This window comes from Schistocerca americana, chromosome 3 (genome assembly GCF_021461395.2).
Source record: "Schistocerca americana isolate TAMUIC-IGC-003095 chromosome 3, iqSchAmer2.1, whole genome shotgun sequence".
Lineage (NCBI taxonomy): Eukaryota > Metazoa > Arthropoda > Insecta > Orthoptera > Acrididae > Schistocerca > Schistocerca americana.
In genome coordinates this window covers 258,277,686-258,303,144 of record NC_060121.1, presented here as the reverse complement: position 1 = coordinate 258,303,144, position 25,459 = coordinate 258,277,686, and the positions used below count along the sequence as shown (strand labels likewise).

The 25,459-nt window shown below is 39.2% G+C and overlaps 1 protein-coding gene across 1 annotated transcript in view; it reads right to left on the bottom strand.

Annotated features, from left to right (window-relative positions):
• Positions 1 to 25,459, bottom strand: part of LOC124607419 (vigilin) — an 89,651-nt gene that overhangs the window by 26,729 nt on the left and 37,463 nt on the right. Inside the window, exons 12-17 of the mRNA XM_047139745.1 lie at positions 24,024 to 24,170; positions 23,367 to 23,660; positions 23,055 to 23,273; positions 20,189 to 20,324; positions 6,092 to 6,240; positions 5,558 to 5,686 (exon numbers count right to left, since the gene is read on the bottom strand). Coding sequence (XP_046995701.1) covers positions 5,558 to 5,686; positions 6,092 to 6,240; positions 20,189 to 20,324; positions 23,055 to 23,273; positions 23,367 to 23,660; positions 24,024 to 24,170 — 1,074 coding nt within the window. The remainder of the gene's footprint in view (positions 1 to 5,557; positions 5,687 to 6,091; positions 6,241 to 20,188; positions 20,325 to 23,054; positions 23,274 to 23,366; positions 23,661 to 24,023; positions 24,171 to 25,459) is intronic.

The window sequence follows — 25,459 nt, the reverse complement described above, 5'->3', positions numbered from 1 at the left end:
CTTTTTTTCACTGATTTACAAAATACCACATTCAGCAATGCCTGTTTCTATAGTTCTGTATCACATTGTGTTCGCTCTCTAAAAGTGTCAAGAAACAGCATTCCCTCCATCAATATTTACCTCTTAACAAGAAGTTTGAAGTCCCTTATCTCCTTCCAAAAAGTTCTGAAATTCACATATGGCACGGATCTCTATAGTCTGTATTTGCATCTATGTGTACATCTACATACATACTCCATAAGCTGCCATATGGTGCACGGCAGAGAGTATTTTGTGCCACTACTAGTCATTTCCTTTCCTGTTTCACTTGCAAATAAAGTGAGGGAAAAACAACTCCATATATGCCTCTGCATGAGCTCTAATTTCTCTTGCCTTTTATCTTTGTGGTGTGAAATTTACGTTGGCAGTAGTAGAATCATTCTGAAGTCAGCTTCAAATGCCAGTTTCTTTGTCAACTGAGCTTCAAGAAAATAACGTTGACTTTCCTCCAGTGATTGCCATTTCAACTCAAGAATACTCACATGTTCATCATATCTACTGGTAACATATCAACAGTCCACCTCAAAGTCTTCCTTTAATCTGACCTGATGGGGATCCTAAACACTCAAACCCTCTAGCAGCACTCAAGAACTGGTAGCACTAGTTTTCTATACGCAGTCTCCTCCACAGCGACAACACTACACCTAGATATCTGATCGATGTGACTACGTCAAGTACCAAACTACTGAAACAGTATTCGAACATTATAAGATTGTTTTTCCTACTCATCTGCATCAACTTGCAAGAAATTATGTAAGTCATCTTGTATTGTCCTATAGTCATTTAACAACACCTTTCTATACACCACAGCACCATCAACAAACAGCCCAAGGTTGCTGCTTGCCCTGCCCATCAGACCATTTGTGTATGTAGAGAACAAAAGCTGTCCTAACGTACATCCTTGGGGCACTCCTGAATAACCTTGTCTTGAACAACACCCGCCATTGAGCACAATATACTGGGTTCTATTAATCAAGAAGTCTTCAACCCATTCAAATATCTGGGGATCTGTTCTGTATGTTCATACCTTCATTAACAGACTACAGTGGGGCACTGTGTCAAATGATTTCCATAAATCTAGGAATACGGAAGCTGCCTGTTGCCCTTCATTCATGGTTCGCAGAATATCATGTGAGAAAAGTGCAAGTCAAGTTTCACACCAGCAATGCTTTCTCAATCTGTGCCGATTTGTGGACAGCAGCTTTTCAGCCCCAAGGAAATTTATTATATTTGAAATGAGAATACATTCAAGAATTCTGCAGCCAACCAATGTTAAGGATATTGGTCTGTAATTTTGCAGGTCAGTTTTTTTTTTTACCCTTCTTATATACAGGAGTCATCTATTTTTTACAGTTGCTTGGGACTTTACACTTGGCAAGAAATTCACGATAAATGCTAGGTAAATAAGGTGTCAATGCTGCAGTGTATTCTCTGTAGAACCTAATTGGGATTCCATCTAGACCTGGCGACTTGTTTGTTTTCAACTCTTTCAGTTGCTTCGCAGCACCAGGGATACCTACTACCTCCAAACAGGAGTCTGTGTGACAAACACTAGTATGTTTGTATGACTCTTCTGCACAAATGATTTGTTGAACAGAAAATTTAAAACTTTGGCTTTTGTTTTGCTGTCTTTTATTGCCATAACAGACAGATGAATGACTGACTGGGTAGATGCCTTTGACACACTTAGCAACTTTACATAGGACCGCTGTTGTCTTGGTTTCTCGGCAAGATCTTTTGCTAAGGTATGATGGTGGTCGTAGTTGTATGCTTCATGCATCAATATTTCAACAGGTGCGCAAATGTCTAATAACTTTCCCCAGTCGTCAACTGAGTGTTCTTTTTTGAACAGAAAATGCAACTGTCTCTGCTTCCTCGGCATTTTCCAAATTTTGTGATTAAACCATAGTGTGTCTTTTCCATCATTAATCCACTTACTTGGCACATACATATGCAGAATGAAGTTTACAATCCAACTAAACTTTGCCCTGAATTCTTCTACATCCATTGTTGTTGTTGTTGTTGTTGTTGTTGTCTTCAGTCCTGAGACTGGTTTGATGCAGCTCTCCATGCTACTCTATCCTGTGCAAGCTTCTTCATTCCCAGTACCTACTGCAACCTACATCCTTCTGAATCTGCTTAGTGTATTGATCTCTTGGTCTCCCTCTACGATTTTTACCCTCCACGCTGCCCTCCAATGCTAAATTTGTGATCCCTTGATGCCTCAAAACATGTCCTACCAACCGATCCCTTCTTCTAGTCAAGTTGTGCCACAAACTTCTCTTCTCCCCAATCCTATTCAGTACCTCCTCATTAGTTACGTGATCTACCCACCTTATCTTCAGCATTCTTCTGTAGCACCACATTTCGAAAGCTTCTATTCTCTTCTCGTCCAAACTATTTATCGTCCATGTTTCACTTCCATACATGGCTACACTCCATACAAGTACTTTCAGAAATGATTTCCTGACACTTAAATCTATACTCGATGTTAACAAATTTCTCTTCTTCAGAAACGATTTCCTTGCCACTGCCAGTCTACATTTTATATCCTCTCTACTTCGACCATCATCTGTTATTTTACTCCCTAAATAGCAAAACTCCTCTACTACTTTAAGTGTCTCATTTCCTAATCTAATTTCCTCAGCATCACCAGATTTAATTTGACTACATTCCATTATCCTCGTTTTGCTTTTGTTGATGTTCATCTTATATCCTCCTTTCAAGACACTGTCCATTCCGTTCAACTGCTCTTCCAAGTCCTTTGCTGTCTCTGATAGAATTACAATGTCATCGGCGAACCTCAAAGTTTTTACTTCTTCTCCATGAATTTTATTACCTATTCCGAATTTTTCTTTTGTTTCCTTTACTGCTTGCTCAATATACAGATTGAATAACATCGGGGAGAGGCTACAACCCTGTCTCACTCCTTTCCCAACCACTGCTTCCCTTTCATGCCCCTCGACTCTTATAACTGCCATCTGGTTTCTGTACAAGTTGTAAATAGCCTTCTGCTCCCTGTATTTTAACATCCATCATACTGCAACTAAATGATATCCGTTCACTGTCTAAATGGGATGCTGACAACTATGGTTTGTTGAACTAGCCACACAAGACAATTTTCCAAAAACTGCATTCGAAATTACTTCACAAGACTGCCTATCAATAGCACCTGCAACGAACGAACACACACACACACACACACACACACACACACACACACACACACACACCCCTCTACTCTATAGGTTAAAGTCTCATCCAACTAACATTGTACATTCTGGGTATTTCCACGGGACTGAGCACTGATTTTCTTTGAATGAATCTAAAACTGTCACAGCAGAATTGGGTGGCTGATAAAAATATGTGACAATTAAATTGTGTTCTCCTACACCTGTTACAAGTAATCAGATAACTTCAGCCAGACTTAATTTTGACCTCGACAAACAATATTTTTTGTTAAATTCAATTACCCCTCCCACCCCCCCCCCCCCCCCCCCCCCCCCCTCCTGTGGCACCTAATCTGTCTTTCAGATATACACTACATGCCTCGCTAAATATTTCACATCTTTCAGGTCTTTGGATTTCAGTCAGTTAGCTCTAGGTTCCCAGAATAATTTGGGCATGACAACTTTCCTGGAAGCGTGTGAAATCAGGAACTTTGTTACAAGTATTTCGGCAATTTACTGTTAAAATTTTGAAGGTCTGTATGTCTTTATAGAGTGGTCCGACTTCACTCTCTGATTATCGACTGGGGAGCATTCACGAGAATACCTCAAACGATCACCTTGGCTTAAAAACCACTACTCTAGTAGATGCTTCCTTTGTGTGGTTCACCCCTTACCTATCAAGGGAAGCCCTATAATTCCTGAATCCATAACACAGGTCCAGAAATCTGTAACCAGAATCAGCACAGAAATGATGGATCCTTTGGTTGAGACACTCCACTCGACTTCAAAACAAAGGACCCGACCAATTCTGAGAACAATGTCACAAGTTGCATGGTCTTCTTGCATACTGCAAGTGAGGCCAGCAGTCTCCACCACCTTTGTCAGCTACCTATACGAGTTGGTGGACCTACATCTTCGCAGACAACTGTATCCTGCACGTTCGATAGCCACAGAGAGGGCCACCTCCACACCTCAAATTAGGCCCCTCAGCAGACATACCAAGCGCACAATGGATTTCTTTGTGGTTCTGGGAACATTTCCGTAAGGGGCTCTATAATACTACAAACACTTGAGCTTTTGGTAATCAGCAAAACCGTTTCTGTGTGTATCTGCTCAGACCCTGCTGAGGGAGAACCACGTGTACACTCACAGTGTGAATGACAGAGGCCAGAAGCCTGCCTGCAGTCTGTCTGAACACTTCAAAAATCTGTTACTTTTAATAACAGCAAGGGTTATGTTTTTCTTTGGAACAGGCAATATGTTTGCATCTAAAAGGTTTCCTACTTCAGAACTGATAGGTGCAATATTTGCAATATTTTGCGCAGCATAAGCAGTAACACAGTGGTAGGCTCCAATGCTAGGCTCCCACTGCTGTATCGGTGGTGAGAGCACTCTAGACTGCTAGCCATCACAACACTAACTACTTCAGTTGAGGAAACATTAATGCACGGATGAGGGCAGTTTCTAAAAAAGCTCAGATGCAAATATGGGTGCAGCAGGGGACCTTATGCATCGAAACACAAGATTATTTCCTCTAAACATTGTTAATTTTCTGCCTGCTAATAGCACAAACCACCTGCATCCTCTGAACTTGGGCATTATTCAGTCACTCATTCATTCATTCATTCATTCATTCATATTATTGTACTACACAAAGTAACTTATGCAGAGGTCTAATTCATTCCTTGAGATAATGAAACTGAGCATTTTGGAGGGTGGCAGTTTAAGAAAAAAAGTCTCTGGTACCCAGAAATTCATTAAAAAGGGGTTTTACTGTAGCTGTGGAAAACTTAAGTGCTACAATTTGAAAATTTTCATGTTTCATCAATTATGGAATTATTGTATTCAGAATTAAGTTACACTGCCACAGTGGCACAAGAAAACACACATGCATGCACAAGAAAAGATGCATGTTTATGCTACAGAAACCAGAGATAACTGCTTAAGAGTCCAAAGCATCATTGTGCATAATTTTTTTGATATATAAATGTGTGACTTACACTGCACTATTTCTGTTGTATATTCTTTTACCCGATAAATGATAAGCACATTTACAAACGAATAACCAATTTTAAATACATCATTAATAAATCCATTTATTATTTTCTTAACTTACGCGTAAGTTAATACTTACTTAATTTATTTAATTCAATTATTTGAAGGGCTTTATCTCTGTCAAGGATATGCCCCTTACCACCAACACCACCACTACATGACAAATTATTTTAATTTCTAGCTACAAATGTGCATTCATTCTCCTGTTTAACATCTTATGTGCAAGATACAATGATCAACACACACAAAATGAAATGCAACAGTAATATGGCATGGTGTCAGATTACACTAACCTTTATAACGTCTAAATGTTGATCAGCTGGGGAAAGAACGATGTGTACATCATATCTGTCCATAAGTTCACGAACATCACGGCCTTTGGTTCCAATGATCGATCGATGGAAGTCAAAGGGCATGTCCACCTGCACACACAAAGTTACAATTATGCAGTAAGAGAAGAAAGGAATGTTTAACTGCTCTTTAAAGTCAACATTTTCCTTTTTTTAAAGTGCCACAGTAAAAAACATGTAAAAAGGCATTATGTTGCATATGGGGAAGATCCTCAAGTAGAGTTCTAATTTTCCTACATTCCACAATGGCCCTTTGAAAATGAATTCCAATGAATGTCAGTAAAATCTGTGTTTCAAGCTTCTTTCTACTTATGCTGTTTACATGTCCACTCAAAATTTGTATCAACTGTTTCAACACATGTATCAAATAGAATATGAGTAGAAGGCAGCATGTGAAATTAATTTTGAGAGAGAACATTATTGACCAATCTTTGGTTGGTCAACAACAGATAAAAATTAGAAGACAGCTACACCTACCTCAATAGTAACAGGAACCAAGTCAAGTAAAGCCTGTTTTGCTGCTTCACAGTTTTCCTTTTTTCCTGTTATGAGTATGACATCACATTTACGAACTGGAGTTTCCTCCACTTCTCCATTCTGCTGACCATTGTAGCCGATGTATTCCTCTGAAATATTCAGCAGACAAATATGTCAAAAATTAAAAGTTTGCAAAACACAATCCAAGCACGATATTATCATGTTTTAACTTCACTGTTCTTCCGTCCAAGTTAAATATACTAAAAATCCTTGATAGTGCAAAAACTAAAATTCTCCAAATTAACAACAACAACGGAAACATACAAAAGCAACATCTATACATTGATAGAACTAAATGGAATGGAAGAAAAAATTGGATAATGGAGATAAGGAACACAAGCAAAATAGGAGATTTCTACGATGCTTTCATATTACATTAATTACGATGCAACAGACGATTTACACCATAAACACTGATTATTTCTGCACAATTGACAGCCTACAATGGCAATTAATCTTGCAATGTTTTTACAGCCTGAAATAAGACAAATTTTAAATTTAACAGTCCAATAATCTTCCATTTCATACCACTGATGTTATCCAAGAAAAATAATCAATAATTGCATCTTTTAACTCCTGTTGAATGTCTGGTGGCTTTAGTTTTGAAAAGTTGGTATTTTGTTAAGCTTGACCATATCCAGTGAACAAGAAGAGTTGTTAACCCACACACTGTGTTTATGAGTACCTTGTGACCATCCTTTAAATTTTATATACAAAAATTGTTAGAGGATTTAAGGAATATTTTGAAAAAAATAATGCATGCTTAAGTCTGGGAAGACTTTTCTTAAACTTTGCATTTATGCAAAACTATGTGAAACTTGTGCACTTCTGCAAAACTGTGTGAAATTTACATCATGAATTAACATTTGTTATGAATAAAAACATAGTTTTAATCACCAAATGAACAGCAGTTATGATAGAATTAATGGTATTATCAGAAATGGATGGATGGCATGTTTCAAGATACTATGGAATGTGAGAAGCCAGTTTTTGTTTTCTCACACATGACAAAGGTATAGCCTTTGCAGTTAGGGCATTTGCATGTTGTTCTCTTCTAATTCTACACTGACCATGGATTAAAGGGATCTAATACTATATCTCCCCCTGAACCATGGACCTTGCCATTGGTGGGGAGGCTTGGGTACCTCAGCGATACAGGTGGCTGTACCGTAGGTGCAAGCACAACGGAGGAGTATCTGTTGAGAGGCCAGACAAACGTGTGGTTCCTGAAGAGGGGCAGCAGCCTTTTCAGTAGTTGCAGGGGCAACAGTCTGGTTGATTGACTGATCTGGCCTTGTAACACTAACCAAAATAGCCTCGCTGTGCTGGTACTGCGAATGACTGGAAGCAAGGGGAAACTACAGCCATAATTTTTCCCGAGGGCATGCAGCTCTACTGTATGGTTAAATGTTGACGACGTCCTCTTGGGTAAAATATTCCGGATGTAAAATAGTCCCCCCATTCGAATCTCCGGGCGGGGACTAATCAAGAGGACATCGTTATCACGAGAAATAAAACTGGCGCTCTACGGATCGGAGTGTGGAATGTCAGATCCCTTAATCGGGCAGGTAGGTTAGAAAATTTAAAAATGGAAATGGATAGGTTAAAGTTAGATATAGTGGGAATTAGTGAAGTTCGGTGGCAGGAGGAAGAAGACGTCTGGTCAGGTGAATACAGGGTTATAAATACAAAATCAAATAGGGGTAATGCAGGAGTAGGTTTAATAATGAATAAAAAAACAGGAGTGTGGGTAAGCTACTACAAACAGCATAGTGAACGCATTATTGTAACCAAGATAGACACGAAGCCCATGCCTACTACAGTAGTACAAGTTTCTATACCAACTAGCTCTGCAGATGAAGAAATTGATGAAATGTATGATGAGATAAAAGAAATTATTCAGGTACTGAAGGGAGACGAAAATTTAATAGTCATGGGTGAATGGAATTATAAAGTAGGAAAAGGGAGAGAAGGAAACATAGTAGGTGAATATGGATGGGTTATGAACTGTAGATTAAAACTGAAGAAACTGCAAAAAGGTGGGAATTTAAGAAGATGGGACCTGGATAAACTGACTAAACCAGAGGTTGTACCGAGTTTCAGGGAGAGCATAACGGAACAATTGACAGGAATGGGGGAAAGAAATACAGTAGAAGAAGAATGGGTAGTTTTGAGGGATGAAGTAGTGAAGGCAGCAGAGGATCAAGGAGGTAAAAAGATGAGGGCTAATGGAAATCCTTGGGTGACAGAAGAAATATTGAATGTAACTGATGAGAGGAGAAAATATAAAAATGCAGTAAATGAAGCAGGCAAGAAGGAATACAAACGTCTCAAAAATGAGATCGACAGGAAGTGCAAAATGGCTAAGCAGGGATGGTTAGAGGACAAATGTAAGGATGTAGCTGCTTATCTCACGAGGGGTAAGATGTATACTCCCTACAGGACAATTAAAGAGACCTTTGGAGAAAAGAGAACCACTTGTATGAATATCAAGAGCTCAGATGGAAACCCCGTTCTAAGCAAAGAAGGAAAAGCAGAAAGGTGGAAGGAGTATACAGAGTGACTATACAAGGGCAATGTTCTTGAGGACAATATTATGGAATTGGAAGAGGACGTAGATGAAGATGAAATGGGACATACGATACTGCGTGAAGAGTCTGACAGAGCACTGAAAGACCTAAGTCGAAACAAGGCCCCAGGAGTAGACAACATTCCATTAGAGCTACTGATGGCCTTTGGAGAGCCAGTCCTGACAAAACTCTACCATCTGGTGAGCAAGATATATGAGACAGGCGAAATTCCCTCAGACTTCAAGAAGAATATAATAATTCCAATCCCAAAGAAAGCAGGTGTTGACAGATGTGAAAATTACCTATCAGTTTAATAAGCCACGGCTACAAAATATTAACACGAATTCTTTACAGACGAATGGAAAAACTGGTAGAAGCCAACCTCGAGGAAGATCAGTTTGGATTCTGTAGAAATGTTGGAACATTTGAGGCAATACTGACCTTACGACTTATCTTCGAAGAAAGATTAAGGAAAGGCAAACCTACGTTTCTAGCATTTGTAGACTTAGAAAAAGCTTTTGACAATGTTGACTGGAATACTCTCCTTCAAATTCTAAAGGAGGCAGGGGTCAAATACAGGGAGCGAAAGGCTATTAACAATTTGTACAGAAACCAGATGGCAGTTATAAGAGTCGAGGGGCATGAAAGGGAAGCAGTGGTTGGGAAAGGAGTGAGACAGGGATGTAGCCTCTCCTCGATGTTATTCAATCTTTATATTGAGCAAGCAGTGAAGGAAACAAAAGAAAAATTTGGAGTAGGTATTAAAATCCATGGAGAAGAAATAAAAACTTTGAGGTTCGCCGATGACATTGTAATTCTGTCAGAGACAGCAAAGGACTTGGAAGAGCAGTTGAATGGGATGGACAGTGTCTTGAAAGGAGGATATAAGATGAACAACAACAAAAGCAAAACGAGGATAATGGAATGTAGTCGAATTAAGTCAGGTGATGCTGAGGGAATTAGATTAGGAAACGAGACACTTAAAGTAGTAAAGGAGTTTTGCTATTTGGGGAGCAAAATAACTGATGATAGTCGAAGTAGAGAGGATATAAAATGTAGGCTGGCAATGGCAAGAAAAGGGTTTCTGAAGAAGAGAAATTTGTTAACAACGAGTATAGATTTAAGTGTCAGGAAGTCATTTCTGAAAGTATTTGTATTGAATGTAGCGATGTATGGAAGTGAAACATGGACAATAAATAGTTTGGACAAGAAGAGAATAGAAGCTTTTGAAATGTTGTGCTATAGAAGAATGCTGAAGATTAGATGGGTAGATCACATAACTAATGAGGTGGTATTGAATAGAATTGGGGAGAAGAGGAGTTTGTGGCACAACTGGACTAGAAGAAGAGACCGGTTGGTAGGACATGTTCTGAGGCATCAAGGAATCACAAATTTAGCATTGGAGGGCAGCGTGGAGGGTAAAAATCGTAGAGGGAGACCAAGAGATGAATACACTAAGCAGATTCAGAAGGATGTAGGTTGCAGTAGGTACTGGGAGATTAAGCTTGCACAGGATAGAGTAGCATGGAGAGCAGCATCAAACTAGTCTCAAGACTGAAGACCACAACAACAACAACAACAACAACAACAACAACAACAACAACACTATATCCTTTGGAGGTTACAATGTTCCCTTTCATTTAAGCCTTTTGTTCCTGCACCAATCTGGCAAAGAGCTTGAGCCAATTCAGTTCTAAGCTACTTCTGGTTCATTGGCATGTCTGAAGTAGTTCTTTCAGTGAGTATCCTCCTGCAGAAAATCCGCAAACTACTTACATTAATCAGATGGAAAAACAAATGTAAATACCAATGTTGTACCTAATCTTTATATGACATCTGTCAATGTTGCTATCTAATAAATCTACATTTCCCATATGAGAGTTGTAAACAGAAACAATAGGAGGACATGGTACTAATCTGTTTTCTCCTGTTTCTATCAAACCTTTTCACTCCATATTTTGGTAACTCACTGACAAAAGTAGGGAGAGAACAGAAAATAGTATTGTCTTTATGCAAAATGGACAAAATGTCCACTTTGTCAACAGTAGTAATGTATTTCTCAAAATGTCCACACATTACTTTCTTCAACTCCTCTTCGTTTTGAAATTTACTGTTTGGTATTCCATTTGTAGTAAACCAAACGAACTATGTTTTGACCCTCAGTCATGAAAAGAGCAATGGAGCAATGCGCAAACATTAAATTTTATTTCAAAGTGGGTGAGTATGCCACAGAGACTTGCATTCATTCAAGACGATATACTTCCAAGAGCGTCAATGACAGTTCAAGTTGAAATGCTTCGAAATGATCGTTGTGCATAAATCAGGAGCTCACTGGAGGAGCTCACTAGAATTCCTATAAAGCAACTGTGTATTGCACTGTAGTTGAAAATTTGGGGAAAAAGAAGCTCTGTTGTCGCTTCGTGCCCCACTCACTCACGGACAATCAAAAACATTGCACCGTGGAACACTGCAGAGAAATGAAACAGTCGCCCAATGGGGACCAGACCTCTTGTCATGCATCGTAAAAGGTGATGAAATGTGATGTTTTCAGTACAAGCCACTAACAAACCACCAGAGCTCAATATGGAAAGGTCCAGAATCTCCAGAACTGTAAAAAGCACAAATGCAGGAAAGTCATGTTAAGACACTGCTCACAGTTTTCTTTGATTCCAAAGGAATTCACCCCAGAAGGTCAGATGGTGAATGTACATTATTATTCGAGTGTTCTAACTCATTTATGGACGAGGACTGTTCAGGTGAGATTCAAATACCGTAACCAAGAAGCATGCTGTTTGTTGTACGACAATGCTCTGGTGCACAAAAGCAAGATTGTACGCCATTTCTTGGCTCAAAAAAGTATCACTGCACTTGACTACCCTCCTTATTCCCAGATTTGGTCCCATGTGACCTCTGGCTATTTCCCAAACTGAAAATGGTGATGAGATGACAGTGTTTCAACCCAATTTCCGATATCCAGAAGCTCACAACAACGGTCCTGAAGGCAATTCCAATTGTTGACTATCAGAATTGTTTTGAATAATTGTTCTCGTGCTCCCAATTATGTACTGACTCACAAGGGGACTATTTTGAATAAAGAAAGGCATGTACACTTCAAACAACCAACGTCTTGTATTTCTGTGGGACAGACTGTGTATGAGTAGCCCCTCTAGTAGTCTCAGGCTCACTATCATTATCTGCAGATTCCAGATCATTTAGTTTTAGTAGGATATTCATCAAAATCTAAGCCATCTTCACTGTCAGACAGACATTGTAGGGCTTTTAAGTTCTTCATAAGACATCACTTTGCATCATCCTTTTTCAAAACACGAGTAACTTCAGTACAAAACTCTTAACTAGCATTAGAAACTACAACAAATCAGAATGAAAGAAACACTAATCTGTCACCATTTGAGTGTGGATAGGAGCAGTACTGTGCGCTATTACACACATACAAACAAAATTTATTTGTTTAGTACTTGTGCATTTATTAGCAGAAAGACAAGCTGAACTGAGCAGTATATTCTCCAAAGATTATAGAAGCACTACATATTTTTTACATTCACATATTCCTGCTTACAACTATCAACAACACCAACAAAGAAAATATCAGTGTGTGCCAGACTGACAGTGCTACACAGTGTAGCATCATATGCTCAGCACTCACTCTAATGGTAGATTCTTTTCAACTATGTTCATAAACCAACATTGTCCATCTGCAAGGCACTTTCCAGTGCTAAACTTCAAGAACAATGATGAAATTAGAATCAAACCCTTGCTTTGAACATCTGCAATGCAGCACAGTGAAGAGTTAAGATCAACTGCAACCTTTCTACCTTGTAATATAAGAAATTTCCAAGGAAAGGTGTGGGGGAAAGGACAGTGGCCAGGAGTGCGACACAAAACTAGATACTTTAATTAGACAACCAACATTGGTATTTTTACAAGTCTGTACATTTAATCTGTAATTCCCATAAAAAAATATTGCTAATACTTTGCTCCCTCCTGTTATATACATGAAATTAGTGTGAAGCTCATACCACATTCCAACATTGCATTTAAATAAAACAGAAAAACATTTTTTCTCAAAAACTAGCACATTGTGTGCCATAATATGACTAATCAACAGTAGGAAGGAAACACAACATCAGGAACCAATCCATGAAACTGCACATGCTCCGTACAGTACTTAAAAAAAATAATGATCATCACAATTCTAGTCACTGGTTGGATGTCTATTGCACAAAAAATTTTTTGTTTCCCTCAAAATGGAGAAAAAGAGACAGCAGCACTCATTTCTGGGACATCCAACAGGACAACATCATCTGAGGAGGAGGACGAGGAAATTAATGCTTAATGTCCTGTCGGCAACAAGGTCATTAGAGACAGAGCACAAGCTCGGATTAGGGAAGGATGGAGAAGGATAATGAACCAACCCAGCATCTGCCTTAAGCAATTTAGGGAAATCATGGGGAAGCTAAATCAGGATCACTGGACAGGGGTTTGAATAGTTGTCCTCCCGAATGAGAGTCCAGTGTGCTAACCACTATGCTCCCCCATTCAACCAACGTTTGAGACCTGCAGTATGCAAGAGATGAGGAATATAAGATTACTGGTTCATACACTGGGAAAGGAAATTGATCTTGGCAAACAAACCATGGGTATTTTCATCAGGATTTAGTTGCTTCCCTCACATTCCACATACATCCTGGACAGCCAAATAAATATGCAGACAATGCTGTGACAATACATGCTTTATTCTAAATACATTGTTCACTCTAAGAAAATGGAATTCCAGTTCCATGATTGAAGATGTTGGTAACTGCGCTCTAACTACTTGAAAAATTCGCATTTGCAATAAATGGAAATATTATGAGGGCCATCCAGAAAGTAGATTTGAAAGTATAGATAAAAATGTTTTATTCATTTGAAAGTGACACTTAAATACTACTTTTCAACATAGTGACCACACAAATTTAGGCACTTACAATAGCAGTGAACAAGCTTTGAATTTCCACTGTTATAAAATTTTGCCACCTGAGGCTTCTACCAGTTGGTCACACCCTCCCACAGTTCCATGTGATTGTCAAAACACTGTGTTGTGCGCCAGGTCTTTGAACAAATCGTGACCCACAATGCTTGGTCATCCACATCGCTCTTCATCGTTAACTTCAGTTCAGCCACTTTTACACCTATTGCACCATTTGCACATTTCACCTTCAGTGATTATGTTCTTTCTGTATACTTCACACAGTTGCTAATAAATTTGAGTCAGTTTATGGTTTCTTGCCAACAAAAACCTGGTTAATGACTGCAGTTCACAACTCACAGGAGTTTCAATTCAAGCACACATTTAAAACTTTTACAGTGAAATAATGGGAAATGACATGAATTTCACACTAGCAAGGCTGATGTCAACTGAACTGACATACACTCAAGACAACAATATGACCACACCAACCCTGGACATTGTTGTTGCAGGCAAAAACATAATCACTTTCTTGATAGCCCTCACAGATGCAAATTTTGTCTCAAAATGTGAAAACATGAAATTACCTAACAAATGCTACTTCATACTAAACTTTATCCAAATGGACCATGTTATCAGAGATTGTCTGAAATAGCTTGATTTTCTGCATACAAATATCAAACACACTGCAGGAGAAAAAAAATTAGTGCACCCTTTTAGAGTCTCCCAATTAACTTGATATTTATTGTTGCAATGGTGCATATGCAGTACGTGAAATGATTACATTTACAGATCAATAATACATGCGGGGTACCACGTATCGACCCATGCTGAAATGCCCATATTTGGTGGTGTAGCCTCCACGGGCAGCAATGCAGGTGCCAATTCTGGTATCCAGTCAATCTTATAGACAGCGACTAGTGTCCTGGGATACATTATTTCATGTCTGCTCGACCTGTTCATGTAGTTCTGTAAGAATTGCTGGTTGATGATTAGCACGAGTCACTTATCATGCCATCATATCCCACCTATGCTCAAACGGAGACAAGTCCGGAGATTATACCGGCCAGGGAAGTTGCTGCACATCTTGCGGAGCACGTTGAGTTTCACAGGCAGTGGGTGAGCACTATTCTGTTGGAACAACACATTACCTTTGCAAGAATGGCAAAGGAATGAGTCTAACAACGTTCTGGACATATCAAGTGCTGGTTAGCATTCCCTCCTGGAATATCAAATGTTAATGAGATTTGGCACCCCAGCCCATGAGGCCTGAGGTGTGGCCAGTGCGTCCTGGATGAAAGCACACTATGAGGCAGCATTAAGTAGATCCACATCGTACATGCAAACTATTATCACTTGTGTGCAAGAAAATCTGCTTTCACCGCTGAGGACCAAGGCGTGCCATTCCATCTTCCAAGTGACCCTCCGATGGCACCACTTGAACCCACGAGTGGAAGGCTGGCTAGAGGTGTATGTGCCCGTAGTACCACTGCTAATAACCAGTTTGCAACAGCTTGTGTTGACACATTGACTCTGAAACCCTCTTATCTGTGCTGTGGTAGCAGCACAATCTGCCACTGCTGCCCTCACAATAAGACAATCCCGGTGGTCATCTGTGCTGCGTGGACATCCTGAATCTCATCTACAGGTGTGACAATGTTCATATGACCACTGATAACACAATCGATACACAAGTGACAAGCGCATACGACTTGCATGGCAATTGTCCGAAAGGACCCTTACATACCAGTTAGGCCACCATTTGACCCCTTTCACACTCATTCAGTTGGAAGTAGAAAGCACGTATGTGTCTCCGTGGCGTTGTTACCTGCTTGCTTCATATTTTCGCACGACACTGAGCTTTCTGGCTGTGAGCATTCCCTATTAAAGGGTAGACACAGATGGCATTCTGGTAGTCATACCAGATTGCTATCTGTAGGTGGACAACATTGAAACCATTATCAGTACATCTACTATCCGCTAGGTGGCATGTCCAGTCATCGAATCAAAACTGAGGTTGTATTTTCAGATGTACTAAAATATTTTCAGCAGTATGTAACCCGTTTCCAGTTACTTGTACTGCACACCATATGGTAAAGGCTAATTTGGGGAGAGAATATGCTTAGAAACATGTCTGCAAAATATAAATGCAATGATGTATAAGTGCACTTTATGCTCTGGCACCATACCAGTTGGGGGCAGATGACTCATCTGTATAAGATAGACACCACGTAATGCAGTGTAGGATTCTGCTGTGGAGCCTTGCATCCTAAAACAAGAACATACATGCCTGGTTGCTGAACTTCAAAAGTCAGTATAATGCAGAAACTTTAATGTGACAATTTTAGGTGGTGAGCATTTTGAAATGTGGCCTGATCTTCCTCGTTTACAATACTGCCAATCTCAGCAACCAATTGGGTGGTAGACTTCACCAAGTGCATTGTAGTGTGCACTGCTCATTGTTTCCTTTTCTTATTTTGAAATGAGTGAGGAGACTAATTCCATTCCATTACGGAGTTCAGTTACGACCCTCACACCACCAGAAGGCAACAGGGTCCCTTTGACCATGTTTATTTCTGCTTTTGGAGAAAAACAAAACATGGGTGCATGCTGGATGCCCTGTGACAAAGATGCGAGGCTTGTTTCCCCACACCATTCCTCTCCTGGTCATAATTCTAGTTTTTTTGTTATCGTTACTGCCAACTACCAGTTTATAGTGTGTGCACTCTTCACAACAGCGACTAGAAAACAAAACTTGTGAACATAATACTATCAAGCCAAAAGTCTTCCCCTCAAGTGCAAATAAAGTTATTTTCTATGCCAAGTACGTTGTCAGTTCTCTCTGTAGTGTTGTTAAGTATGTGTCGCATGGTTATGAATGCCCACTAAAGGTTGAAGTCAATATTCTATAGATTCTGTAATAATCAATTTGGGTGAGAAAAGAAAAATAATGTCGAGAAACACCTTGAATCAGAGAAGTACTATGTTCATGGGGACAGAAAATGCTGGTTCTCAATAGGAACAACATTTGTTGAAAGCTTAAACACAGCAAAGAGAAGAAAACAAGAAATGACCAGTTTGGGAACGAAAATAAGTGTTTAAGTATGCTTTGGCACCAACATTCCAATGAAAAAGCTCCCCAATCAATACTTCTATTTAACTGTCAATTTCAAAGTACTGAGGCTTTATCTTCGAGCACGTTAGTTTGACAATCTTTTAAATTTGTAGGTCTAGTCATTTATAAACAAAAATTTACATGTGAAATTCGCCGAAAATACATGCTACATTTTCTGTATTGGACTCCACTCTTGCATCCCCTTACAAGGGAATCTCCCCATCGCACCTCCCTCACATTTTGTTATAAGTTGGCACAGTGGATAGGCCTTGAAAAACTGAACACAGATCAATTGAGAAAACAGGAAGAATTTGTGTGGAACTACGAAAAAATAAGCAAAATATACAAACTGAGTAGTCCATGCGCAACATAGGCAACATTTAGGATAATGTAAGAACACGAGCACCGTGGTCCCGTGGTTAGCGCGAGCAGCTGCGGAACGAGAGGTCCTTGGTTCACGTCTTCCCTCGAGTGAAAAGTTTAATTTTTTATTTTCAGACAATTATCAAAGTTCAGGCACTCACACATAATCAACTTCGCTCTCCAAAATTCCAGGACATGTTCCGATTTGCTTGGACATATGCAGGATTTGACGGTCTACACAGGGAAAAATTTGAAAGCATTAAAAACATGTTTTGACAGAGCCCAGGAAAAACAGTGCGACTGTGAAACTGTTGCATTCATTTGTTGCAGTTTACGTGACAAACTGTCATGTTTTTATCACTTTTTTGGGAGTGGTTATCACATCCACAAGAAAACCTAAATCGGGCAAGGTAGAAGAATCTTTTTACCCATTCGCCAAGTGTACAAGTTAGGTGGGTCGACAATATATTCCTGTCATGTGACACTCTTGCCGTCACCAGTGTCGTATAGAATGTATCAGACGTGTTTTCCTGTGGAGGAATTGGTTGACCTATGACCTTGCGATTAAATGCTTTCGGTTCCCATTGGAGAGGCACGTCCTTTCATCTACTAATCGCACGTTTTTGCAGTTCGGTCACAAAACACAAGACACTAAACTTATTACACTGAACAGAGACATCAATTAACGAACGGACAGATCAAAACTTTGCGAAAATAAAGACAGTAAACTTTTCACTCGAGGGAAGACTTGAACCAAGGACCTGTCACTCTGCAGCTGCTCACACTAACCACAGGACCACGGCGCTCCTGAACGCACACTCCTTGATGTTGCCTATTTTGTGCATGGACTACTCAGTTTGTATATTTTGCTTCTTTTTTCATAGTTCCACACAACTTCGTGTTTTCTCGATTGATCTGTGTTCAGTTTTTCAAGGCCTATCCACTGTGCCAACTTATAACTAAATCTGAGGGGGGTGCGATGGGGAGGTTCCCTTGTTAATATGCATTGCTGGTACACTAACCAGCCAGTGTTGCATCGCTGAAGTCTTTGAGCCTGTTGTCCTCCCATAACATCATAGCTTCCCAACAGCCAAACAGGATGACGCATGGGTACGCAGGACACGCAATGTTCAAGACTTCATCACTTATCAGATTGCACTGCTGCCTTGGCCTCACTGTTCTCCAAATCTTTCGTCTATCGAGAACGTCTGTTTGATGACTCTGGAATGACTGGCCCGGGATACGCCACCTGCTGCTACACCAGATCAACTCTGGCAATATGTGGAAGCAGCATTGTCTGATATACCACAATAACACATCGTGAGTCTCTGACGTAATGCAGAGGCTTGTAACAGGTGTCATAGCTGCCAATGGCAGCAACACTCGATACTAATTTCATCACCTTCCTCACTTCACGCGGGGCTGTATTTCAAATCATGTGATCTTTGTACCACATATTGTCTCCCAAATCTATTTTGAGTTGCATTTTGAATGGCCAACGGTATATAATTGCTTCTGTACTTCCTCATCATTGTCACTCACACAATCAAATAATCAGTAAATAACACTTCAGTCAGCCTGTCTGTCTTGTCATTACATCGTCCATCAATATGAATAGTAAAGGAGATTTTCTGAAACAAGGAAGTGCACTGCCATGTTGTTCTCTATTCTCTCTCCCTCTCCTTTTATCTTCAGCACAGCTTGCCTCTACCTTTCTTTTTAGCATCTCCCAAACTTTACTTCTGGATGTGGTGATATATGCTTCCTCTAAATCCAGAAAGGCTATCAGCAGATCTGTCCCATACTCAGCAGTTTTACTGCAAATATTCCTAGCCTGAAGCCATACAGTTTTTCCCTTGGCAGTTTATCCACTGTTCTCCGGAATTGTCCAACAAGAATCACGAAGTCATCAGTTCCTTCCAAACAGCTTTCATAACACCATAAAGCCACTGTGCTGCCAGCTCTTCTGGTGCTCTGATCATTTCCACACTTTGTTCATTCAACCTCAATACCTTTCCTTTTCTTATGTTCTTTAGTGCCTCTTCAATCACATTAGATCTTTTCCCAGTTTCAGTTCATTCTCATCCACTCTACGTTTTGATAATCGTCCACTGTTTCATCCGGGTTCAGCAGATCATCAAAGTATGTACTCCACAGCTCTAAGGTCCTACTCCTACTCATTTTTATCAGCTATTATTGCATTCTTTGTCATTTCTGTTTCTTATCATTCTATATAGTATTTTCTTCCTTCGTTTATTATCCTGTTCCATCATCATGGTCCATTTTTTCATCCATTTTTCTTTTTCTTTACAATCACTTCTTGATGCTTCTCTCTCTCATTTTAACACTCTTCCTTTGGTTCTAATGTCCTTTGCTCAATCCATACTACAAACATCTTATTCTTCTCCAGTAACTATGGCATGAAAAACAATAAAATGTTAAAAAAAACACTGAAAATCAATGTAATCATTTCACTCAGACAATGGAGGAGAAGCAAACGGCCAGTAGTTGGACAAGAGATCAAAAGTGGAATTCATGCTATAGTTTTGTCTTGTAATTAATACCTAGATCCTAACATGATTGACACCATGTTACCTACCATAGCAACAATCACCAGAATGTTGCTACGTTACATATTTTTTGTTTACCACTGCCACATAACTCTATTTCAGGTGCTGCTACAAGAATGAGGTGCAGATTATGCTTCTTACCAGTAAAATACTTGCAATCCATTTCCATTGTGAGCTCTTTTACTCAGAAAAGATGTTCAGTGCACAGAAGAGACTGGCAGCGAAAGCACATAGAAAAGTTATAAGGGTGTTACTACAACAGAGAGATCTAAATATTCACGAATAATAAGGAGCATGTGAAATTACTGTGTACATAGCTGCCAGTTACACTCATCACAGCCATAATGCATACACAAAAAATGGAAAAAACAATACTGTCACTCCTTTCTGCACCCAAGTGTCAAGTTACCTTTGTTCTGACCTAGGGAAAGACAGTATCATCATGCAACTCACCTTGGTTATCACGGTCTGGGAACTTAATCTGGACATCATGCTCCGCTGTAATATACTGGACCTTGCGTCCTTTAGCACCCATTACTGTACGATGGTGTTTCTGAGGTATGACACATTCAATTGTCACTCTAGATTCCTGTTTTTAAAGAGATAAGCAAATGTAGTCAATTACAATCACTTTGCAAATGAATTACATTTAAAAATCAGATAGGAAAACTGAGTCCAAATTGGTTTATATAAGCAATTTAAAAAATACCCAGATCACAATAACAAAACCATTGACACCTAGCTTTCACAGAGCTGCTACAACAACAACAGCCAAACAATGTGCATGGCCACACCTCCTGTTCCGTTCATCGTTGCCAAATCTATCTGCTACTGCAAGTAGCGGCTACTGTAGCCAGTTGCAGGCAGTGCTCACGGCCGGTAACGCAAACAGTTGTGGTCAGTTTCTCTGTGAGGCGTGTTTATTTTGCACTACAGAATATCTGAAGCTTATAGTAGAAGCGTTCAAAAAAAAGTGTGGCTGGTAAACAGAAAGTTCAGCAATCTATTAAAGTTCTGCATGGTCAGACAAGTGAGTTCGTAGGCTCATTGCGGAAATATTTTGAGAAACAGAGAGAGCAACTCCATTGTCTTTAATGAAGGTAGTTGAAAGAACTGCACACGCCTTGAAGATACACAAAAATACTGTCATCTAAACTTGGAAGGAGAAATATTGTGCAGAGGGGAAGAGCCTGGTTCATCCAAACTATGGACACCTGGAAAGAAGAAGACAAACTATGTGTAACAAACTCTAACTATTCAACAAGATGCTGTTCACCATCACATATATAGATGTTTCATGAGAAAGGAACATCAAACAAGAAAAAAAAACTGTGTACTTTTTGCGAGGCAGAGTCATTCAGTGGCAGCAAAACATCTTTGTTAAAGATTGTCAGAGCTCTCTGTCTCTGGAATAAAAAATTAATGGATGGAAAATTATAATAGAGGTGACATCGTAGCCTGGCGCTGTCAATTTTTAAGAACTATCAAAGTGCCATTTGAAGCCATTGAGTGGCTCGACGAAACATGGACAAATGCCATTCATTCCGTCACAAAGAACTGGACAGATGATAGCATACGTGGAAATTCTGCTGTTCCAGTGGGAAAGGACAAGAATTATTGTCTTGCATGCTGGAACTGCAACTGTTTCGTACCTAATTGTTCCCTTGTTTACAAATCAAGGATATTAACCACGATAGTTTTCTGAAGTGGTTCAAGGGGGCAATTACTGATAAACTTAAATTGGTCATCTGTCACTATAATGGATAACACCCCATACTGTTCAGTTATTAAAGATAAAGCTCCAATGACAGCAACGAAAAAAGCCAACACTGTTGAATAGTTAAAATGCCACAACGTGAAAATTCAGGATGATTTTTGTAAGGCAGAACTCATGAAAATAGGAAAGAAAAATAAGCTACAGCTTCAAAAGTGTGTTATGGACAAGGTACTAAAGAACATGGCCACAAGGTTCTAAGTCTTCCACCATACCACTGTCAATTTATTACCAACAAAATGATTTGGGCATACATTAATAATTATGTGGTAACAAATAGCAAAAGCTTTACTGTGGCAGAAATTCAAAGACTGTTAGAGGAAACAGTGGCACAAATAACACCAGAGAAGTGGAAAAGTATTGTACGCCACACAGTAATGGTTGTTAAAGAAGCATGGAAAAGTGGAGTGAGTGTAGAGAATAATATTTACAATATAATTATATTCTTAGACAATTCCAGTGACGCATCCACTGACCAGAGCTCAGATAATGACAATGTCTGGGAAGAAAGTGGTTCTGAACTAACTAGCATTTACCCTTTGCCTTAATTTGTCTTTATTTGAGTGCCTGTATTTCGTATTTTTTATTGAATCTTGTGTACTGCAGTTGCACAGTAGAACTCTTCTTTTTACTAAGGAATGCTCCTCTACAAAAATATAAAACTCTACATGCACACTACAGTGATTGGTAAGTGCTCAAGCAGTTATATTATTTTAATGTTGTTTGTTATTGAATTTACATCAATGATTCAGATCCATTTTAACACCCTTATGTACTGAGTAAGACAACTGAATGTGATTCATTCTGATTATTGTAAAATCAGTGCGCTTCCTGTTGCTTTTGTTGAGAAATACAAATAACAGGAGCAAAGTACAATCTTATAAATGGGAGTGCGTTTGTTAAGTTAGATGAATACAACGATCCTGTAAAGTAACCTCAACACTGCACATTAATAGGTGGTGCAAGAAGGTAGTCCCGTAGGGAACCACACAGCTGTTGCTTCTACAGTCCTAATGCCCACGCATGCTTCAGCAAACTGACATCACCCCTTTCCACACTCAATTGTGCTTTGTCGTCAAACACACTGTTATTCTGATGCAGATACATGTATAGCCCTTGAGTACTTTGCGCAGTGCAACAAACATCATTAAGTCCTCAGCAGCGCATTACCCTGTTTCTCAATTTAGTAATGTATACAGAAAGAAAATCTCCACATTGAATAAAAATAGTTCATTTACTATGGTCATGATTCAACATACAATACAGTTATACTTCGTATATTATATGAGGCTTCACTATGGCCACTTACTGAAAACTTACTGTTAACATTGAGGTCTCTCTTAAAAGCTCATTACAAAAGTGAAACAAAGGATGTGTGCCTCAAACTTTATTTACAGTTATATCAGCATAAAATATCTCTGAACATGGAGACCCAAATTAGTAACATATCTGATAATCCCAAAATAAATAAGTACCATATCTCTGAAGCCAATTGGGTACTTATCTGCAAGTAGTTGCTCACAGATGGCACAAAATTATACTAACCAGATCAGTGACAATTTCCTGAATGCGCTGTTTTGCCAATTCAATGAATTCCTTGGCTCCTTTTAGAACGACTCTGTCACTCGATACACCAGGACGTGGGAAGGATATCTTTACATCCCCAAATTCCTCCGATATCCTATTAAGCACTTCACCTCGCCTCATAACAAAGTGACGGTGATGTTTCGGATCAACAGTCATTTCACTTTCCACAGTATTATCCTGAAAGCAAAAATGTAGAGTTTACCATTAAACACAACTTTATTACAGATATAGAATGAGAAATAATAGTTCCCAAATGTTACAGAAACTGACTATTTCTTTAATATCTTCTTCAAGCAGTGCCTTTGCTTTTTCCACAGCCTCTTTTCGTCCAATAATCATTATTGCTTCTTTGTCTTGATCATCCTCAGTAGGGAATGCAATACGGGCACCAGTCGTATCCCTGATCTTTTTAATTTTTGCACCATTTTTGCCAATGAGGAATTTATGATGTTGTGGTTTGGCACGAACTTCGGCTGTGTAGCTGGAGAGCTGCCGCTCATTTAACAGTTCCCGGAGTTGCTGACATGCTTTCTCAACATCATCCTTTGGACCCCGTACTGTAACCTGTACAACAGTGAATCAGCATTAGGCCTTGGTAAGCCATCTGTGAAATAGTACGTTGCTCTTTTAATTGGTAATATTCTACTTATTTCAAATGTAAGAACACCTCCAAGATTTGTGCACTGATTCCATAGAGCCTGTGATACAGAGCACATAGAATTTCAACACTTTAATGATATTAAAACACATTACCACAGTAAACATAAAACAAAAATTTTAAGTCGTCTTTGTACAGAAATTGGCTTTACACACTACTTAAAGTAGATATTTTTTAACATGTAAGATATGAAGAGTTAACTGATACTACACTAACCACAATGTTTCCACTGATATATGTTACAGCATGCAGTAGTTAAATTTTATTACCTTGTCACTGTTACTTTCAGCTGGTGGGAACTTTATATTGACTCCACCACATTCATCCATGATTGTATGTATCAGTTTTCCACCTGCCCCAATTAAGGAGTTGTAGAATTTTGGAGGGATAGTAATTTCTTCTGTCACTATGTTTGCCTAAAAATAAATATCATAGTGAGTCTGTCTCTCTCTCTCTCTCTCTCTCTCTCTCTCTCTCTCTCTCTCTCACACACACACACACACACACACACACACACACACACAGTGTTCAGCAAGTACCACATTTCTATACATAACTAATATCAAGAACACATACCCCATCTTCCCGAGTCACCTAGTCCAGCCAAGAGAAGAAAAAAAAATGACTAAACAGTTACACAAAACCATGTAAAACATAAAACAGAGATGTCAAATCAATGCTAACTCCAAGTTTACCATAACAACAGCCTATACTTATATGCAAACCTAATAATCTTGCATTGTAAAATGCATTTCCTTGACACTGAGAATTCGAAACTCATTGAGTAACTTCCACATCTTTGTTATGGAAAAAAATTGCGTAAACTTTCTTTCATCAATTCCTCTCAATCAATGGTTCTTCACTGGAAATTTCAGTTGCAATAGTTTAGTTATCTGTCACATTTGTGTACTCTTGTCCTTTGGCACTCAACATACACTCCACTTCCTAACTGGTAAGCAGAGTTTCATTTTTCTTGTAATGATTTAACTGCCCAAAGCCAAAACACTCAATGAAGTATATTTTTTAACCACTTGCACTACTTCGCCTTGAAGGACAATTATTGAAATCTAAGGATATATTTTCTTCTAGTTTCTGGACCTTCCTGCAGTACTCTTCCCAGTCACTGGCAGTTATTAACAGATCGTTATTAGACACATCTGCTGATATGCTACACTCCCTGAACAACATTTTCAGTTTTGCCCATGCCATTTCCACTGCACTTAAATCACAATTATAGGGCAGCAGACAGACATGTGGCCGTTCTCTTTAGCCACTTCCATCAACCATGTACAACTTTTTACCAGACGTATGTTCATGAACTAAGGAGAAGAAAAGCCCACCTTCTCGAGCTCTCACTGCAGCAAAACGCCTCTTTTGCAGCCACTGCAAGAGCCTCCCTCATGTGTTATTTTGTCCAGCTGCCTTATGGTGTGGAGAATTTTCCACTACAATGACTGCCTTTGAAGGAAGATTTTGGAGAATCATATTCACAAACAGTCTCCAAGTTTTCAAAATTCATCTGACCTCAGTTGTTACTTTTTGTGGATTTAGCCCAAAATTCTAAATGGGCCTCCCTGATGACCCCTTGCTTGATCAAACAATTCCAATAATACGTCTCTTACAGGTGGTTCCCCACCTCATAACACCACGTCATCCTTCTGTCTACATTTCCTATCATATTACTATCTCTGCAAGTTTCATCCAC